Source organism: Colletotrichum abscissum, assembly GCF_030869225.1.
Source record: "Colletotrichum abscissum strain IMI 504890 chromosome Unknown Scaffold_28.1, whole genome shotgun sequence".
NCBI classification, from domain to species: Eukaryota; Fungi; Ascomycota; class Sordariomycetes; order Glomerellales; family Glomerellaceae; genus Colletotrichum; species Colletotrichum abscissum.
Genome location: NW_026850187.1, coordinates 634,660 through 655,236, shown reverse-complemented (window position 1 = coordinate 655,236; position 20,577 = coordinate 634,660). Strand labels below are relative to the sequence as shown.

Below are 20,577 nucleotides of genomic sequence, written 5' to 3'. Positions count from 1 at the left end.
TCCGTGATTCTTGTGGGTGGGGTTGATCGTTGACTCGTTTGCCATTCTTCCGGCCTGGCAATATCTCGCCGAGGGAGAGCGGCAAATCCTGACGGCATGTAACGTAGCGAGGCGGTGGCTATGGCCTTCCTGTTAAGTAAGCCCCGTTGGTATGTCAGGGCAACGGCAATTACTGTCAATACGTCCATTGCCTGTCAGACTAGGCAAAGATCTCTTGAACGAACGAGGTTACGAAATCCTCTGAACTGATTGGCTGACACCCACGTACGAGAATGTCGTTGGAAGTGTGTTTTTTGGTATGATCCCAGCTCTGCTTACGCCGCGGATGCCTGTCCTCGCATGCCAACGTCGTATATCGCGTCGCTGACTGCATATCGCTCGAGCCAAAATCCTTTTCGGCCCGCAATCGCTTGCAGGTATTTGATCTGATCATGGCAGCCGACTTCGCGTCGAGAGGGGATGTTGGATGGTTACACGTAGCCAAATGTTCTCATCCTACGTACGGCATGCTATAATGTTGGACCAACTGAACTGTGCCCCAACGGCGGATCGACCGTTGAGACACAATGTACATTCAATGAGCCTGCTTCTTGCTGTAACGTCGGACGGTCATCATAACGGTCATCTTATGTGGGGAACATCGGTCTTGTCCAGTCGGGTATGGGGAAGAGTGCCGATGTCACGATATGATGCGAGTGAGATGTCGTGAGCCGCGCAAGTAGGTGCTTGGCGAAGGTTACACGAGCTTCGATGGCGATCATGTCGATTAGGTTGCCGGGAGGGATGGATAAGCATAAAAGGAGGGTTGACGAGGGGTAGTTTGCTTTCCGAGGGACAACGTGTGAGGACTTCTCAACTCTCTGCCCTCGACCACATTGTATGATTGCGTGATCGCATCCCTCTCTCCTTGACGACTCGCTCTTCCACAACAAGAGACATCGCCACCACCATGAGCCTCATATCCTTCTTCGGCTCCCCGGCCGTCTTGAATCTCCCCGCCGTAGTCCTCCTCTACTTCCTCACCCAGTGGGTCCTCCAAACACGAAGACCACCCAACTTCCCTCCCGGCCCGCCTCCCATCCCAATCCTCGGCAACGCCCTCCAACTCCCGCCCAAAAAGGCCTTCTTCAAGTTTCAAGAATGGAGCAAGACCTACGGCGACATCTTCGGCATCAAAATCGGCACCGAAAACTACGTCATCCTCTCTAGCGCAGAACACATCAGAGAACTGTACGAGAAGCGAGGCGCGATATACTCGGACAGACCGCAGCCGTACATCACGAGCACGCTCATCAACCCCGGCACGATCCTGTTTATGAATAATGATCATCATATCAAGAAGCTGCGCACGGCGCTGCGGAATCACTTGTTTGGCCCCAGCGAGCTGAAGCGTGTGGTTCAGGTGCAGGAGGCGCACGCTGCTTTGCTGATGAAGATGATTCTGGACGATCCGGGGCAGTTTCATATGCACTTGAGACATTGGGCTCTTGCTACGCCGCTTTCTGTGATGAGCGGGCAGCGTGTCGCGGAGGGAGACAAAGTCGCTTCGACGAAGACGTACTTCGCCACGCAGGACATGTGGTTGCGGTTCCTCACGCCCGCGCGAGCGCCGCCGGTGGACTTGTTCCCCGTGATGAAGTACCTTCCTGCGTTCCTCGCCGGGTGGAAGCGGGAGGCGGCGACGTTGAAGAAGGGGATGTTTGGGACGATGTACCACATGCTCGACGGGGCTAAAGCGCAGGCTGCGGAGATTGCGAGCGGGAGGAGGGGGAAGGAGACGGAGTCGGTTATGGCGAGGATGGTTCGCGAGGGGGAGGCGAGTAAGGTTGCGGGGAAGGGGCCGATGTATGGGAGTCATGAGCTTGCTGTTTTGGGGGCGGGGACGTTGGATGCTGCTGTTGATACTGTTATTGCTACTACTAGTACTGTTGTGCTTATTATGGGTGCATATCCGGAGATGCAGAGGCGGCTTCAGGAGGAGGTTGATGAGGTTTGGCCTGGGGAGACGCCTGGGTTTGAGGATCTTGGGAGGGCGAAGTATCTCAGGGCTTGTTTCAACGAGGTGAGTCTTCCCCCTTCTGCTGGCCGGAGTCGAGAGCTAACGAGGATCGATCACGCAGGCCATGCGCTGGCGCACCGCTGCGCCTTCGGGTGTCCCCCGCGTCCTCGCAAACGAAGACACCTACCTCGGCTACAGATTTCCCAAAGGCACGAGGTTCCTGACAAACACATACGGGATCCACAAGGACGAAGCGTGGTACGACCGGCCGGACGAGTTCCTACCGGAGCGATACATGGACAACTCGTGGGGCGTGCGGCCGGAGCTGGCGGCGGCGGCGGAGCGGGAGAAGAGGCACCCGACGTATAATTTCGGGGCGGGGCGACGGATGTGTCCCGGGCTGGACTATGCCGAGAACCAGATTTTGGTGACGATTGCGAAGCTGGCGTGGGAATTTGATGTTGTCCCTGCGCGGGGGAAGAGGCTAGATACGAGTATCGAGACTGGGTTTCATTCTGATCTTGTTATGGGGCCTGAGAGGTTTGAGGTTGAGTTTGTGCCGAGAGGGGAGGAGAGGCGGAAGGCGGTTTTGGAGGATGCGATGAGAGCTGAGAAGGTTGTTGAGGCTTGGATTACTTAGATGCGAGAGAAGTGTCTCTGTGTGTTGTCGTGGGATGAGATTTGGTGGCACGTCTTATAACGTTGAGGATCTCTTGATGATGGTTGTCATGGTCTCACAGTTTCAATATGTTCGAAGCTTGATGATGAATAAGATGTTTTCGATCATCTATGACATGAAAAAGCTGCTCATCAGCGGTCAGGAACCGGGAGTCTAGTCATTGAAACTCTGTATCGGACTTGCTCATTCAGACAAATGATAAAAGACATCCCTGTGAATCCGAAATGAACTACGGCATACTCAGTGACAGTAGCGACAACATTGTATTGAGCATCTCGCAAGGCGTATGCAGACAATTTCACCAACTATATCGCTGGATTTACGAGAGTGAGTAGACAGGCATGAGCTCAGTGATCAGATGGCTGAACGTCAGGAAGCATACATCATCTGAACAAAAAGCATGCTGAGTCATTTTAAGGCTCATGTGAGATAAGGGTTGATGAGAGGTGGTCATCTTTACTCACGGGACATCAAGTGATGAAATTATTATCGCCAGCCGAGTCTCACCAAAAGGATGACGACTAGACTTGTGAACGACGGGCCCGAGCTTGCACAGATGTGATGCTTTCGCTCCATCTCATAATGGCCGATCATGCATTGCCGTATGTCCGGGTCCTGGACTGTTTGGCTCACAGCAATGGAACGATTATGAGCGAGGGGGCAGTCCTATGAAATCCCTTCGTCTCGTTCATATGAGCGCAAGACTTGTCGTACTGAGTACGCGTATTGAGTTCCAGACTGAGAAACGGGTGCCTGCCAAGAGATGGGTAAACCCCGATCGGGAGGCGGCAAAGGCAGTATTCAACGGTCCTTCATTAACAATCAAATCGCATTGAGAGGTTGAAAGAAGCCTTGTCGGACCGGCCCGTTGACTGTGCATGAGGTCAATTAGTGCTGGACAGACGGAACCCGCGGCTTGCTGCTGTTACTTGTTGCATCCCATCTCAGCTGTGCTCCGGCCTCAACTGTGCCTTGCTGTGGTTGCAAAAAAATAAAAAACAAGGCCTGCGCCGCTTTGGCCGCGTGGATTTTAGCCCCCGAAGAGAGCAGCTCGATGCCGCATCGTGAATTTGATTGGTCAAGCTGAGGCGCGGTGCAGCTGGAAATTAGATTAAAAAATTGTTAATGCGCCTCCACGTGTCGGTCAGCCCGAACCCGCGGCCATCGAGGCCCATCGGATCGAGGCAGTGGATTGTGGTCGTATGGCAAGCTTCGCAATCGGTAATCGTGTTTATTCTGCCTTGGTTTTATTTTTCTTGTTGTTTTCTGATGGTCGAATTCCGTACTTGCCGTGTATTCCGTCCTCTCGTCCAAAGGCCTCCCATTTGTAAGACGCCCAGCCTTTGCTCCCCCCCAATTATTTCCCCTTTCCCCTTCCAAGATCTGACGCCCCCATTTTTACCAACAAACAAACAACACCAATTTACCTGTCTGTCACTGTTCGCCGTTCCTTGTTGCACCGGAGCTAAATTGGCCGCTTATCGGCGCTCACTTAATCCTTCCTTCCCCCCCCCGCAACCCGACTTCACACACACATTTGACCCCATTAAACCCGCGCCGCGCCGTTGGGATATCGCAATGTCACAACCGGGATCCGACGAGGAAGGGAAGAGAAAGCGGGACAAAGTGGGAGAGTTCCTGTATGCGCGTCATCTTTTCCCAGTTTATGCACTTTACGCGTCTTGCGACCCCTCCCCCATTCCAGCCCTACGAGGCTCCAACCCCTCATTGTCAACCATCGCTTGACTACACCGCCATGCTCACCGTCAATGATTGAGGGAATTGCGCTGACTCAATGACAGAAAGAAGAATTACAACAAAGGTGAACTCGCCTTAAAGCATGCCGTCGGCTTGGGCCAGACCCCCAATGTCGTTCCAGTCACACAGCCCGTCATCAATGGCCCCTCACGTGTCGTCGAGGTCGGTTGGCATCCCGTCGGAGGCCTCGCCGGCAAGTGGTTCGCCGAAGAAACGGGTCTGGGGAAGATGATTACAGAAAAGATCAACAAGTATCCCGATCCCACTCAGCACTGGGCTGTCCTGGTCGGCGACTACGCCCACCAGCTGTGGATGGTGAGTCCTCTCATCTCACTCACTCATCGCTCCCCTTTCATGACCTAACCCACCCCATCCAGGATGAGAGCTTTCACGTCATCTACACCAATGAGCGATATAAACGCGAAGAATGGCGCACCTTCACCGTTGGCGAGACAACTTTCAACGACGACGCCATCCGTCGCGCAGGCGAATACGTCATTCAGAGTATCAGGTCACGGCAGCCCGCCTACAACCTCATCACCAACAACTGCCAAACCTACGTCCTGGAGCTCCTCGACGCCGTCAAAGTCGACGGCCACAAGGATTTTGGCACCACGCTCGCCGTGTATGAGAGACTCTTCAGCTCCGGCAAGGTCATCGACCTCTTCTCAGACGAGCAGAAGCAGGAGCAGCAGTACCAGCTACCGATGCTCGAGGCCCCACCACAAAGCTACGCTCTGCCGCCGTCACCTGCATCACCGCCCCCTGGCGGACCGCCAATGTCGTATACGTTCCCGCCACCACCCGGACAGAACCCGTATCCGCCGCAGTATCAGTACGGACTGCCTCCGCTACCGCCGCCTCCGGGTCCACCGCCCCCCGGTCCGCCGCCTCCGGGTCATCCGGGCCCTCCACCGCCGCCGCCACCACCACGTCCACCAGCGGGCCCGCCGCCGGGTCCTCACCCTGGAACTGTCTCGCATGCTCAACAGGTCATGAACGACAACACGACGCAGCTCAATACCCAAGAAGAGGCCAGCAAGTCGAGGGGTCTCAAGAAGGAGAAAGACAAGGACAAGGAGCCAAAGAAGAGTTTCTTCTCTCGGTTTACCCGGAAATGAGCAGAGCCGGTGGAGCGTTGTGTCTATTTTCCGATTTTTCCTTTCGTGTTCTCCAAATCATACCCTTTACGGCCTTTTCTTGATGAAGTCCGGAAGACCCGGAAACGATACACATAGAAGCATTAGGGGGGAGCGGCGTTTTGAGGTCAGGCGTAGGCTCGAAGAAAGTATTAGTCATAACTTTACATGATGTTCTCTCGTTGTTAGTCGGGAATTTGTTGGGCATCGTCAACCTTTGGCTCCGCGGCACCTCTCCCCTGGACTCGGCCCTCCTTGGCTGGTCCAACTGGTCTAGATCATCACATACGACCACACCCACTGGAGAACTCGGGATCCCGTCCGCTCTCCCACAGATAAGCCAGTGAGGGCCAGACTAGTAGTTGGGTCGGTGACGACCAGCGAATCCCTGGTGTTGTATGTCTTTTGATGTTTTTGGATACCCGGTTGAGTTTTTGATGTTCGCCGAGAACGTGAGTTGCATTTGGATGTGTACCTGGCGAGTATGATGAGTTAGACCACTACTTCCTTTTGGCTGTAGTAGATCTAGAAAATCACCATCGAGCACTGGAGAATGTGATCCCACCCGATATATCACGAATAGTGTATGCTTCGAGGATCTGGTCACCAGATATTATCTTGACCACACGCTTCTACGTGGAAAACGAGTCTCAATTTCCGGGTCTCGGACTTCATTCAGCCTGATGGCACAGTCGAGCTTCTCCTTATGGCGGGTCTGAAGTACTCAAGGCGCAAAGCGTTGCTCTCAATGGCTTCATCCGGCAGGGCGTTCTGCTATCGCTATTTCTACTACAGTATTGCGAATTTCAGAGCAAGCTCTTTTGAGCACGCATTATCCGCGTTCTTCGCATTGAAGCCGTAGGAGTCTGAGTTTGTGACGGAGGTGTTCAACTTGACCACAGTCGCAGATCGGAAGGTTTACAAGACCATATTCGAATGTCTCATGAAGTAACTTATGTTCTGTATAATACACACAAATTCGATCATCTTCAATCAGACTTTGACCACTGACTATACACTATATTTGACTTCGGTGTTGTTGAAATTCCTGTGCTCATGTCATGCCGGGGTAGCCAAGCCCCCTATAGGAATATGATGACGAAGCCAATCCTGACAAGGTAGCGCACTTGTGACCAGGGTTAAGCCCCATTTCTCAAGTTCTTTAAGGAACGGAGCTTCTCCCATGCCGTAAGATCAATATATTCAAAGCCGAGTCAGATGAGGAGGGAGTGCTTCAGAAGCCTCCTTTCACCACCACATCAACCCCTAGTCCCCTCCATGGTCCCAATACTACAGGAGGCCTCTTAGAAGATGATAAACAGTTTGTAATCTGTACATACGCACTAAAATATTTCTTAAAGGTTGTAATTTCGGTGAAGTTTCCAGGAAGAACTGCGCCTCAGAGAGGGGACATGCGGAAATGTTGCCATGCCTGACCAAGATAAGACACCGAAAGCCCGACGGTTGCTGAATACCTTCTCTTTATCTCGGTAAGCCGGATGCTTCGAAAGACTACCAGGAGCAGCTTACAAGATTGTGATGGCGTGATGGAGGCGTTAGGATCAAGGCCAAAGGTCACATTGTGCTCATGCAGATGTAGGCTCGTGACCACGCCTCTGCTACAAGCAAATCGCATAGCGTAGATACAACAGACTCATATTCGCAGGCTTCACCAATGCCACATGTTTCTCCTATTCTGTGAGCACTGAGGGGAGGCATCAGCAGGAATCCGGGGATGCATGCCCTCGCCGAAACTCGATGATGAGCGAACGGTGGGAAAGCAGCACACAATCTGTGCGAATTTGCACACCACTATTGTCTGTTCACTAACGTAATGGCATCTTTGAAATTAGTAATCATGGTTGATTACCGATTGGGAGCTGAGAAAGATAGGTTCGAATTGACCCGATGGGGGGTTAGTCGTTGCGAGCCTCCCACAGAATCTTATCATCAATACTTGATCTGTTCCCAGGGTGTAGCTCATTCCCACCTCGTTCTTCAACTCCAAGACTTCACCACCGCTGATAACTATCTTCGTGTTGATACGGCAGATATTAATCTCGCACACATTCATCTTTTCGATGCCTAAAATGGACTCAGAGACACACTCAGCAGAGAGTGTGCTGGGCCAGAGTCTAGCCCTACACCAGCTCAGCTCCTTAGTCCTAGACGTCTGATTCAAAATCGTCCAGGAGAAGGCTTGGGTACTGACTAGAGCTTCAGGAAGGCCCGATCACGCTTCGGCTGAGAGTCCATTTTGTCTGCGGGTGATATGGAAGAAGACCGACTTAGAGAGATAGACTGGAATGAAAACGTGACAGGCGAATATATCATCGAGAGAAGGCTTGCCAAAAGTCAAATTTACAACACTTGGATTTTCCGTTGATGTGAACAATATCGGTTGGGATAATTCAGAAAGTGGAAGCATTCCAAGTTCCTACTTGTCGCCAAGCCATAGCAACGATGACAGCACGCTTCACTCCATGCTAAAGTCTGGATTAGCTACGTTACATGAACTGGGGTACGCTATTCATTGGAGGCTCGCAGGAAGCGGTTGGGGTAGTGCTCGGTAGGACGGGTTAGGCCTTACTCAGAACATCAATCGACCTTATGTGACGACCAATTCCATTTGGCTAGGCCAAAGCCTTGAAGGACATACTTAAGACTCCGATTCTGCTCTTGATGCTTGCCCGTACGGTTGTCTGGAAAAGAGTATATGCGAGAATACTTTCGGTGATTTGCGTTCGAAAGTGCAAGACGACGAGTTCGACAGTGTTGGATGAGCTTCGAACCCGCCTTGAAGTGATCATGGCTCTAGTTTGAAATGATGGGGAACGAACACGATCTACTTCTAAGGCTAAGGTTTCTCTCGGACATGGAAATTTGTGTACATCGTGCATGTTTGATGCACCCCCTCCCCCCATGAAGCTTTGTTCGGGCACAAGCTATGGTAACTGTTGGAATTGAAGGTCACCAGAGAGTGCATACATACATTGGAGCCGATTTGTTGCAGCTAGCTGGTGACCAAATTGCTACATATAATTATATGGATACGCCCGTCATGTCACAGGCTACATGTCTATCTCTCGTCACATACTTGGCTAGGTTGATTGAACTAGACCAAATGTTGAGGGCCCTAGGTTATAAGAAAACATCAGCGTATTATGACCGAATCTTGGACGCTTCAAGTATCATTCGTACTAAGTGCTTATATGTTTTTCCTTTTGAAAGGATAACATAAGAGGAGTTCGTGAAAGAAAGTTTTACTTCATGCTATTACAATAATATATACCAAAAGTTCACAGATACACTAAATTTTCAAGGGTATCTTCATCTAAATGAAAATAGAAAAAGCCACTGTAGATCGCATACTTTCAATCCATTTAAATCTACAAAGATGGAGGATATTGGAGACTTATCAATTACTTCAAGGGATTTCTAGGCCCTTATTTGTTCTATCCGGCCTTTGGCGAAAACGAGGTCTGTCAGTACTGAATGAGATAGCCGAATCCGATAACAAGAACTGGGCGTTGGCACTATTTTCGTCTTTCGATAAAGAATTCTAGAAGCGATACCTATGACTGGACTGATACTTCAACAATTTCAAGTGTTTCGGAGACAACCAGGGGTGTTTTTGTGACTTAAAAACGAAATGGGATCGAGCTCTGGACTGCGTCAGAGTCCTTGCCTGTGAACAAGACTGAGCGCGAGGGAATCCATGTGTAATACTCTAGTAGGCATTGTGAAAAAGGCAAGCAACTAATGAGTCAAAACAACCTAGGTGCTCTATCAAAGGCCAATGTCGGTAACAATTCCCTTCTTACTTCTGCTCCCTCAAATGTCCAAATTCAGAGCAATCAATCATATTAATTGTCAAGCATAATGGGTCGTCATACAGGACCAGTTGCCATCGTCAACAATTCTCACTCCACGGTCCGAATAGCCAAGGAGATCAGCTGTTGTCCACGTCCTGGAAGTATGGCCCACATATCCCTTTGTATCCAACGGGACCATGTCCTTCATTGGCTAGTTGCCACTCTTCGTATGTCATCCATAGGTGATGTTTATCGGCTCGTCCGATCTCACGTCAACGGGAGGCTGGCCTCTGTCACGCGCTGCAACACTACAACGTACAATGGTACATCGTCCTTATCTTCGTCAAAACTGCTTGCATCGAGACCTGGACAGGGGTCCCCAAAATAATAACGCCCACAACTCACTCTCGTACGTTTCGTTTTGGGAACGAGTCAAGGGCCCACAGCCATGGCCGACATGAGGATGACTGCATGAGTCTTAGTCGCTATGTGGAGAAGCGGCACAGCATCTGACGTATCCGACTTCAGAGCCAAGTATTCACATCCATAAGTGTATCGAAAACTTAGAAAGCCGTAATTCCCAAAGAGATCACCTTGCTAACGTGGAGTAGGTTGGGTCTCATCGGTGTAACGTGACGCTGACTGATCTTACGTTAGGTATTCATAGCTTTATCACCATGGAACGATAAATCGCTGCCTGGAATGGGCAGCATGGCGATCGCAGCTCTTGATCCCATTCGTACCAAGCGCTTTACGCATGTGGTTGGTATATCCGAAGCCAATGAGATTTCGCGCTACTGCAAAGATCTCCATGGGCGCCAGCGTAGCGGCCGCAGCCGCACGGGACGTTGGCAGCCTCATTCACCGCCACGCGGGAGCTAGAACAGCCTACTCAACACGAGAAACGCCATCTTTTGGAAAAATCGCACACCCTCAGGACTGAACCCCAGTCAGCCTGAGGCATTTTCGCCTCCATGGACTGAACTGCTGTCTCTTCGTCGATACGATGTGTTCAATGACCCTCTGATATCACGGAATTCGAGCACAGCTGGGAAACAGCGTAGGCTTTCAAGCCATGACACCGGTAAGTATTACGGTTGCCAAAAGGTCAGCGTGAGGTTCCTCTATACTATTGAGGCATGTTTTCTCGAGATCTGGGAGGGCGCTAGAGCAGTGATTGGCATCGAATCAGCGTGATGATGCTCGAATACGTTATGATCTGCCGCTGGCTTTCATCACATGCACCATGATCTTGTAGTCCGTGTAAATGAGACTACTGCCGGCGTCGCGCTCCCAAACAAATCCGTCCTGATCCAGCTGCTGAAAGTCATATCTCCAAAGCAATTTTGCAACAATGAGTCGGATGCTCTGCTGCGCCATCTCCCTGCCGATACATGCCCTACTTCCAATGAGGAAAGGACGATAAGCGGTCCTGTTGTCCCCCTTGAACTCGGTGTCTTCCGCACCATCGAGCCATCTCTCGGGGCGGAAGCTGGCGGGGTCTACGAAATACTCCGGCGACCTTTGGATTGTGTAAAGATCAGCGGAGACTGTGGTACCGGCAGGGATGTGCACCCCATCTATGGTGCATGAAGGAGCAGTACGCTGTGCAGTTTTGCCGTTTGCGGGTGGAAGTAACCTCAGGGTCTCTCGGATACAGGCGTTCAGGAATGGCAGCCTGCCGAGCCGCGCTCCTGTGATTTCTTCGTCACTGGCAAAGGTCGAGCGGATCTCGAAGCAAACTCTGTTATACGCCTCAGGATAGCGCAAGATGTGGTAGAAAGTGGCGGACAGTGTCGTAGCTGTTGTCTGGTATCCGGCCAGGCTGTGATATATATAAGCAAAAGTCGCATTGAGGAGATCGGTTTGTACGTACGTCAGCCCCATGGCATTACTGAAGAATGCATCCGCGTCGAGCGTCAGGTCCTGCTTCTCGCTGCCCATGATAGCGGTCAAGAAGTCTTCTCTTCCGTCTTGCCTTTCGGCACAGCTGTTCAAAATTCGTATTAGATCACGCAATGATGAAGTAGTTTGCAGAAATACTCACTCGCGCAACTTCGAAGACGGCACAAGCTTGGAGAGTTGCGACGGAAACGGCAATGCTGTGATGAGGCTTCTAGCAATCCCAAGTACTGGGGCAATCCCAGGCAGGGCGAGGAAAAAGCTCAAGGCTTCGACCATGGGCATCGTAGATTTACCAAGCTGCTTCAATGACTCGTAAGTAGCTAGGACACTCTGTTAGCATTATTCCTGCCGGCATATCCAAGGCACCGCTTTGAACTTACGGCGCTTTCCAGACATGAGAGGTTCGCCGAAAGCAAGATCACCAATGATTTCCCAGAACATCGTCTCCAACGTGTCAGCGATGTCCACGGTACCGCCGCTCTTGGCAAGTTCTTCGAATTCGGACATGGCCATGTCAATATGCAGCTTCTGGATAGGTTCTTGCCTTGCAAGCGCCTGAGGGGTGAAGGCTTGCTGGATCACCTTGTGCAATTTCCTGTGAAGTGCAGGGTCAGGTATGGTGATGAGGGTCGGAGCGTTCAATACGAGGTCCGAGAAGAGCGTCAAGAAGGTCCCATCCTTGGAAAAGCGACCATCCTCTTGTTTCGCGTAAATTGCTGTTTCCGCTTCAAGTGAAGCAAACGAGACTTCGTTGGGTCCGACTCGCACAACAGGTCCTGAAACAGACGAATAACGTCAGTCAAACAGCTTTGGTCGTTGATTCCGAGGGCCTTACCGTATTGTTGATGAAGAGATTGCAGTTCCGAGTTGAATCTCATGCGGTGCAGAGCCCTCATAATCCATAGCTGTTCTCGTCATTTAACCGTCACTCGCGCACATATCGAGAGAAGAGACTAACCGGAGAGAATTTGGCCAGAAATGGGCCAGGAATGCGGCGGAGAGGATGCAAGAAGCAGCCATAGATAACGACTGACACGAGAGCCAGCGCCAACTAGAAGAGAAAGAAGTGTCAGAACAGTGGCCATCTTGATCGCTTCCACAGAGTATGACATACGATAACCAATGCAAGACTCAATTGCTGTCCCAAACTCCAGGTCGATAATGGTGAAGTCAAGGCCATGGTGTAGATCCGTGATTGTCGTCAGTGCGGATGCAAGACTGGATGGAGCTGGGCTGAGATGGGACGTCAGTTCTTGAGATTGATTCCAAAACCCGTGCGTACGGTTGGTCTTTGCGAGCTCTCCCGTACCTCGGCTCTGTAAATGCTAGCTAGTGTCATATCAAAAGCTGAAGGGGGGACTGGGGGTAAAGTTCGGGGACACTGATTCACGGCGGAGCAAGATCAGAGGCTACCGAAGCAAGGCGGGCCTCTGAAATCCATTTCTTTCTTTCTATCGCCCCCTCCCTTTACAGGCTTTGAATCCTTTACCCGGGCTCTATACTAGCGCTTACGAGCATGGGTGTCTAAACATACGGAACTAGACAGGTTCAGACTTTCCCATGATTCTGCTCACGTCTAGAAAATGACAAAATCAGGGTCCACTACACAGAGTCACCGATCTCTATTGGCACGCGTCTTCGCGCTTCGAATATATGGGCCACACCTCTGCCAGCCCTTATCACGTAAGCGCCTGGAGTCTGCATGTAAGTTTACGTAGCATCGAAGTCCCAGACCCCTACCTCCACAACGAAGTCAACTACCCTGCATTGCGATGGTGATGGTGTCTCGTTATCGGCTAAGCCTACCGAGACCAAAACCACCCACATGCTAGGCCCAGAATGTGGGCTTATCGCAGCCTATTCGGGAAGAGCTGTTGACGCGGCAAACGACTATCAACGAAGTCCAGTAAGGTCACAGGATAATGCAAGTATCTAAACTCGAAGGAAGAACAACGAGGTGGTTGACTCTGCTGCCCACATATATTCATTTCATCTTCGGAGACGGTTAGTTGAACTTTTGCAAAGCATTTTATCCTGCTATTGCCAGTTATGGGTCCCTTACCATACCAATCGAGACACGTACCGGCGGAGGAAGCTCGAGAGACGGGTTGCTTTACAACCCTTCCGATCCGAGTTCATCCACGGGACGACCTCGCTGATGCAGCCAGCCGGCGATTTGTCGGAGACTGGGCTAGGGAAATGGGAGATGGCCGAGAGAAGAAGACTTACTTCTCGTTTTCGCCTGTAGGCAATTGGTCTTCTCTCATTTACCCCGAAGCCATTCCCGAGCGTCTAGGAGTTTTGGCATATCTTTCGGATTTGGGCTTGATTCATGATGGTAAGTTTTACCTTCCAGATTCCTGTTCGCAGTATGAAATCTGACAAACTTTCAGACACTGGGGAGGGCCTCAGCATCGAGGAAGCCCAAGCCGAGCACGATGAGCTCCATGCTGCCTTGAACCCAGACGACAAGAGTAATCTGGATCCTGACTCAAGGGCAATGAAAACCAAGAAGCTCGTTTCACAGTGCATGCTTGAGTGTATCAACCTCGACCGTGAGCTTGGGTTGAATATGCTCGCTGCCTTTCGTGATGTCTGGCTCGCTATCAGCGAGAAGAACAGCGACAAGGAGGCAGAGACATTAGAAGAATATCTACAATACCGCAGTGACAACGGCGGCATGCTGTAAGCAAATCCTCTCCGCATCTCCGGAATCAATCCTAACCAGCTCCTAGAGTTTTCTGGCCCATGCTGCAATTCAGCTTAGGAATATCCCTCTCGGAAGCGGAGCATGAGCTCGTACAGCCCATCATTGACGCGGCCACTGAAGGTCTTTTATTGGCGAATGACTACTTCAGCTGGGAGCGCGAACTGAGAGAACTCCAGTCTGGTCAATCCAAGAGGATTGTGAGCGCTGTGGAGCTGTTTGCCCGAACAATGGGACTTTCCGTTGAGGATGCCAAGGAGGCGGTCAAATCCAGGATCATCAAGTCAGAGAGTGATTTCTGTCAACGCCGCGATGATCTCTATACAGCTCGACCCAACATATCATTGAAGTTGAGAAGATGGATTGATTGCGCTGGCCTAGCGGTTTCAGGAAACCACTATTGGTGCTCTGCTTGTCCGAGACAAAACGCGTGGAAGAACGAAACACTTTCAAATGGCCAAAACGGCCATGGTCTTGATCAAATTCACAACGGAGACGGGTTCAAGACGGTGCCCATCGCTAATGAAACTGCTACCAAGCTTCAAAGCACCGACATCAAGATTCTCTCGAACGGTGACAGGGGCAACGCCACCATCAACGGAAATGGTGTCAAAACTGTTGTCAATGGCAACGGAGTCAAAAGAAAACTCTCAGAGTACGGAATGGCAAGTCCAGAACAAGAGCCAATTGTTCCGAAAAAGAGAAGCATGGACGTAGATGTTTCGTGTCAAAAACACGACATTCAAACGGTCTCCCAGTACCCCCATTACAAACCGTCCAACCTGGCCATGGATGCGCCGGCAGCCTACATCTCAGGAATGCCTTCCAAAGGTGTCCGCGGCACCCTGATTGATGCTCTCAACACCTGGCTACACGTGCCTTCAGCAGCGGTCAAGACAATCACGTCAGTTGTAAGTTTGTTGCACAATGCATCACTCATTTTGGACGACCTGGAAGACAACTCTCCACTCAGGCGGGGGTTCCCATCAGCCCACGTCATCTTCGGGCAAGCCCAGTCCATCAACAGCGCAAACTTCATGTTCGTTAGGGCAGTACAGGAAGTAGCTCAGAGTCTCAGCCCAGCTGCACTGACAGCAGTTCTTGAAGAGCTTGAAGGCCTCTACCTCGGGCAAAGCTGGGACCTGTACTGGAAGTTCAACCTGGCATGCCCTACCGAGGCCGAATACGTCAACATGATTGACCACAAGACCGGCGGCATGTTCAGGATGTTGCTACGGGTCATGCAGGCCGAGAGCCCAGCTACGGAGACACCAGGCCTCGACTTCGAGCGGCTAACCCTGCTCTTCGGGCGCTTCTTCCAGATCCGGGACGACTACATGAACTTCGGAGACTACGCGGCCCAAAAGGGTCTCTGCGAGGATCTGGACGAGGGCAAGTTCTCGTACCCCATTGTCTACTGCCTCGCAAACCACCCGGAATATCGCGGGCATATCCTTGGCGTGTTCAGGCAGCGACCGACGGTAGCCACGACTACCGCTTCTCCGCTTTCCAAAGAGAGCAAGGCGCATCTGGTGAGCTGCCTACGCAAGTGTGGAGCGTTTGAGAAGACGCTCGACTGCTTGCGGGACGTTGAGCGGGAGCTGGAGTCGGAAATCGACCGACTGGAGCGTTTGACAGGAGAAGCCAACCCCATGCTCCGCCTGTGCCTTGCAAAGCTAAGCACAAAGGGGATTGCCAAGTTGGGATAGACGAGTTGGATGGATCGAGGATTTGTGACACATGCCGTGTAACGGCCCCTCTATTGGTCATGTTCTTGTTGTCGAATGTCGATACAACGTTGATTTAGCGCTTACAGCATATGTTTATTCGTTATCCTATTGAGGAGTATCATCCTATCTTTTGCTTCGGCCAGAAATATTTCGACGTGGCCCGTGAACGCCACAATGCTTCGCTTGCAAGATAAACCCGCAAATAGCTGTTGTAAATACCCCACCGTCATTGGACCCATTTGCGCGGCGAAGGATGCGCCTACTTCAGAATCCTCCAGGGGTCGGGCCGTTGAAGAAAGGACTACTGCACGTTAGATCCTAATGACACCCATCTGCATCGCATGGAAAGCAGTGAGATCCTCGTACCCCTGCAGGGTTACACACGGGGCGGGCCCGACTCTCGCTCCACCTCCATACATAGACACCCTGGCCTAATAGGGCGAGACCGGTCTTTGCAAGAGGATGCGACTAGGACTCATGGGACGAACACATGTGGCGAAGGGCAGGAAGCTTACATGCAGGTGAGCAATCGAGTCCGTTGTCTACAGGAGAGCATCATGCCCAGTCTTCGAATGCATCTGCTGGGATCTGGACCGGGCGGCTTTCGACCATGACCTCTTCCTGCCTACTTAAGCCTGAGAATCGTGGGCTGGAACAATGGGCAAGTAATTAGAAGCAGATTCTTCTGGGAAGAAGCAGGCAGCCAGATTCCGACATTACGCTCACATTGCACCCAATATCATTGGCTCAACTGTCGTCATTCTCCGGTATCCAGACTTCTTGGTTCTACCGTGTCAGACCAAACGACAATGCGCAAATCATCGACCTTGACTTGGACCTGCGTCCTCCTTGCTCCCCTTGCAGCGAGTAAAAGCCTCATAGCAGACTACAATTCATGCCAGAGTGCGGTACGTACAGCTACACCGTCAAGACAGTCAGTCACACTCCCCTGACACCGATAGTGCGTCTCGCTATCTAGTCAGCTACCCGTCGAGTCGGGTGGCGACTACATTGCAGAGTTCGAGCAGCAGCCTATCACTGGGCCGGGAGTCGACGTCGGATCTCTGTACTGGTCGCAGCAGCAGCAGGCCGTCCGGCCGGCCTGCCTTGTCCACGCCCGTGGGGCCCAGGACGTCGCACTCGTGGTGCAAACATCGCGCTCCACGGGGTGCCCCTTTGCCGTCCGCGGGGGTGGTCACTCGGACATTCCCGGGTTCAGTAATAGTCATGGTGGGATCGCCGTCAACATGGCCGGCTTAGGCAATATCGAAGTGGACGCGAGTGCCGGTGTAGCTCGAATAGGCGCAGGCGCAAAGTGGGGGGCAGTCTTCAAGGAGCTTGATAAGACGAACAAGACTGTTGTTGGGGGCCGACTGACTGGGGTTGGTGTTGGAGGATTGCTTCTGGGCGGTGGGCTTAGCCACTTGTCTGGATTACATGGGTTGGCGTGCGACAATGTTCGCAACTACGAGGTAAGTCGGGACCGGGATCGCAATGCGAGAATCCACGTTTGCCACACGAGAAGCTGACGTGATACCAGATTGTCCTTGCCAATGGCAGCATCTTCGACGTCTCGCACTCCACCCACCCGGATCTCTACCGAGCGCTTCGCGGTGGTGGCAACAACTTTGGAGTCGTGACCCGTTTCGATCTAGACTTGTATGATCAAGGCCTCATGTGGGGAGGCCTGCACGTCTGGCCGTTGCTACCATCCGTGACATCGGCCATCACGTCAGCCTTCGTAGATTTCGGACACGACGCCCCGTCAGACAAGCATGTCTCATTGTTTGCAGGCCTTGGGTTCATGCAGGGCAACTTCGCCTGGGCCGTGGGGCAGTATGACACGCTCGGAAGAGAGGAACCTCCCATCTTTTCCAAGTTCAGAGACGATGCCGAGACATATGGAGCTCCCAAGGTTGTCACAACGGCAAGGGTCACGTCACTATCGGACCTTGCTGAAGAGCTGAATCTTTCAGAGCCCGCGGGCATGCGGAGCCGGTTCACGACAGCCACCTTCAGGATGGATGTGGATCTGCTTCGACTGATAGCCGGCTACTTTGTGGAAGAGGTCGAAAAGGCTGTGGAGAATGGCTTGCGTGAAGATGAACGCTTTGCGCCAATGTTGGGCATCCAACCCCTGACGAAGAACATCATCGGGGCACAATCCAAGCGCGGAGGAAATGTGATGGGTCTCGATGAAGAATCTGGACCACTCATTGGTAAGTCTGATCTCTTCTACCATAACGAAGATGTTACTTATGGGCTGATGCATGTGACTTCCAGTCTGTTCTTTTGGTTGGGAATGGTCTCGTGAGGAAGACGATGCTGTCGTGATTCCCGGCATCAAGAGCGTTCTTGAGAAATCCGTAGCCGCGGCGAGGGAAAAGGGTTTGTATCATCCTTTCAAGTACATGAACTATGCCGCGGAAGACCAAGATCCTGTCGCAAGCTATGGAGCTGAAAACGTTGAGTTCTTGAAAAAGGTCAGACACATCTACGACAGCGACGGACTGTTCACGGAGCTAGTGCCTGGTGGCCACAAGATCAAATGATGGTTCTCAGGGGCTAGAATCATTATATATAGTCTACGAACATTACAAAAAATCCTCGCATCTACAACAGTACAATAGATTGCCCAGTTATGAATGCTGTCAACCAGATTCAACCCCTGTTTTCGACCATGGCGTTCAGCATATAATAAGTGGGTGACATTGGCAGCGCCGGAAAAGCGGTCACAAGTCCAGGTGCGACTAAATCGTTCACAAATCCTGTACCGAGTATAGTCAAAGCAAGGAAAGTCCACACAAGTCCAACAACACGCCACCAGGATCCATGCCATCCGAGTTTCTCCTGAGCAAAACTAATGACCAGATCTTCCAAGAGCAAGATGTTAGGCATCAGCAGAAAAAAGCTGATAGTTCTTGTGAAAGACTCAGATGGAGCTGCCATCTTTGCTGCCGCCCAGTGGTACAGCCCAGAAAGGGTGAATGCACAGTACGATTGGGTTTGCCGACTGAGCATAGACCCTCTAGGTGCTCTGACAACTCTCCTGGCCACGAATCTGCTAGGGATTTGCAGGCCCCTTCGAAAGTTCTGGTGCCACGTGCGGTTCCAGAATCTGCTCAGGGTGTAGCACTCGATCCAAGGTCCGTTTACCGGGTGGACGTCTTCGATGCGCGTCCAAAAAAGCCCGGACGACACCCCGATCATGCAAGCGATATGATATCCGATGTCCATAACGGCAATTGATGAGGCCCACCAGCAGGCTGTAGCGATGCAACGGGAGACGAAGTCTAACTCAACGACGCCCATTTCCCCATCATGAGTCAGCCACAGAAGAAGACCAGCAGCAATGTCATGGCTCATGTATTGCTGTAGTATTCGTTGCATCGATAGCCTGAGGAAGGCGGTCTTGGAGGTGCCTGGAGCAGGAGCTGGAGGTAGAGTTGCAGTCCGCCAGTTCCATCCAATACCTCTGGTAGAGAAGGCATTATCAAAACACCATCTTATCTGGTCCCATGCACCGAGAGAGTGGAAAGGCTGTTGAGGTTTCTTCCCATCGCTTGTGGGTTGTGTCCACTTGTGCTCCAAGTAAGGGTCTTCGAGCACAAGAAGGTTGAAGTTGACCAACGCGACGTAAAAGACTAAGAGACAATGCTATTAGGATATCGGCTTGATGGAACGTTCTGTTTGGTGCCCAACCTGTTCCAAAGGTGTAATTCTTTGCAATATCCGGGCCAAAGGGAAAAGCCAAAGCCACAAGTAGACAAACACCCACGGAAGGGAGCAAAAGGATCCAGCGTAAGTGTCTCGGGGTTTTGGAGCCCAACAAGACCAGAATAGGAGTAGTGAGCCATATGGCACCAACGAAATCGGCACGTTCCAGAGGCATGGTGACGAGCTTGAACCTTGTGACAGGCTGCCTAAGTTGGAAGTGCAGGACAAGTGTAATGTTTGATGGTATCTGAGAACACAATTGTTGCTATCTGACGCTGAACGATTATCCTTTACGTTCTAAGGAAAGAATTCAACCCAGTCTCCCTAGCCAACTGGTGCGCCTCCCACTCGGTATCTCGGCAACTAGTTTTATCGATTCCCAGCTTGGATTCAGGGCATCTGACATGCCGAGAGATGCAGGCCAAAGCCAAACATACGATGTCATTACCTGAGGCAGATTAGCTGCTGACTGTAGGCCACATGGAACGACATTGATAAGGCACTACAACCCTCGGGGGGAAAACTCCGGGCAAGACGGCACCAATAGTGCGGGCCGCTCGCACTATTGGCATGCCTGCCTAATCGGGGCACATTACAATGCGACGCCGACGACGCAGGCCCACTCCTTCAGCGGGCTCCACAAACCCGAATCCTTCCGTGTGGGATTGTGGAGCAGACGGATCGGCCCAGCCCACTGCATCCACCTGCAGAAGGCCCCCCCCCCCCCCCCACGCAACCGACGCAGGGCTCCATCCTACTTCACAAACACCTCAGTGCCGTGTAAATAGCATCTCCATAAAGTCGATACACCTTGCCTTGACTTAGATATCTCTGCGTTAGGGCTTACTAAGGGCTCAGTTGCAGTTCTGGCAGCAAGCCTCGGCCTTATCGAGCGGTTAGGGTCAGTTGCAGACGAATCCGAGGGCCTGTAATCAACGCTGACGAGCAATTTCTCCATTATCAAGTCCTGTGTACAAGGGTAGACCCCATTTTTAGGCAAATCAGATTTCCACGCAATCTCGACCCCGGCTTATGTGAGACAATACTGGGCTGCATGCTTCGACTTGCTGTAGGATTTTGGTCCCAGCATTCAAGCTCAATACGTGAACGGGTCCAACACGAGATTTC

At 51.7% G+C, this 20,577-nt stretch overlaps 6 protein-coding genes across 6 annotated transcripts; 4 read left to right on the top strand and 2 right to left on the bottom strand.

Moving 5' to 3' along the window:
* Positions 1 to 949: 949 nt before the first annotated feature.
* On the top strand, positions 950 to 2,639 carry CABS01_10887 (cytochrome P450; the record flags this gene model as incomplete). Its single annotated transcript, XM_060544242.1, has 2 exons — positions 950 to 2,062; positions 2,121 to 2,639. The coding sequence occupies 2 exons, from the start codon at positions 950 to 952 to the stop codon at positions 2,637 to 2,639; spliced, it is 1,632 nt and encodes a 543-aa protein (XP_060398966.1).
* A 1,617-nt stretch (positions 2,640 to 4,256) lies between these two features.
* CABS01_10886 (uncharacterized protein) lies at positions 4,257 to 5,557 on the top strand (the record flags this gene model as incomplete). The annotated part of the gene is made up of 3 exons (XM_060544241.1): positions 4,257 to 4,318; positions 4,481 to 4,751; positions 4,814 to 5,557. 3 exons carry the CDS (start codon positions 4,257 to 4,259, stop codon positions 5,555 to 5,557), a joined length of 1,077 nt encoding a protein of 358 aa, XP_060398965.1.
* Positions 5,558 to 10,602: 5,045 nt separating this feature from the next.
* CABS01_10885 (benzoate 4-monooxygenase cytochrome P450) lies at positions 10,603 to 12,475 on the bottom strand (the record flags this gene model as incomplete). The annotated part of the gene is made up of 6 exons (XM_060544240.1): positions 10,603 to 11,380; positions 11,438 to 11,615; positions 11,676 to 12,071; positions 12,131 to 12,200; positions 12,254 to 12,346; positions 12,410 to 12,475. 6 exons carry the CDS (start codon positions 12,473 to 12,475, stop codon positions 10,603 to 10,605), a joined length of 1,581 nt encoding a protein of 526 aa, XP_060398964.1.
* An 869-nt stretch (positions 12,476 to 13,344) lies between these two features.
* On the top strand, positions 13,345 to 15,711 carry CABS01_10884 (geranylgeranyl pyrophosphate synthase; the record flags this gene model as incomplete). The annotated part of the gene is made up of 3 exons (XM_060544239.1): positions 13,345 to 13,633; positions 13,689 to 13,980; positions 14,031 to 15,711. 3 exons carry the CDS (start codon positions 13,345 to 13,347, stop codon positions 15,709 to 15,711), a joined length of 2,262 nt encoding a protein of 753 aa, XP_060398963.1.
* An 830-nt stretch (positions 15,712 to 16,541) lies between these two features.
* Positions 16,542 to 18,284, top strand: CABS01_10883 (FAD binding domain-containing protein; the record flags this gene model as incomplete). The annotated part of the gene is made up of 4 exons (XM_060544238.1): positions 16,542 to 16,640; positions 16,695 to 17,204; positions 17,273 to 17,951; positions 18,016 to 18,284. 4 exons carry the CDS (start codon positions 16,542 to 16,544, stop codon positions 18,282 to 18,284), a joined length of 1,557 nt encoding a protein of 518 aa, XP_060398962.1.
* Positions 18,285 to 18,393: 109 nt separating this feature from the next.
* CABS01_10882 (uncharacterized protein) lies at positions 18,394 to 19,624 on the bottom strand (the record flags this gene model as incomplete). The annotated part of the gene is made up of 2 exons (XM_060544237.1): positions 18,394 to 19,376; positions 19,435 to 19,624. 2 exons carry the CDS (start codon positions 19,622 to 19,624, stop codon positions 18,394 to 18,396), a joined length of 1,173 nt encoding a protein of 390 aa, XP_060398961.1.
* Positions 19,625 to 20,577: the final 953 nt, after the last annotated feature.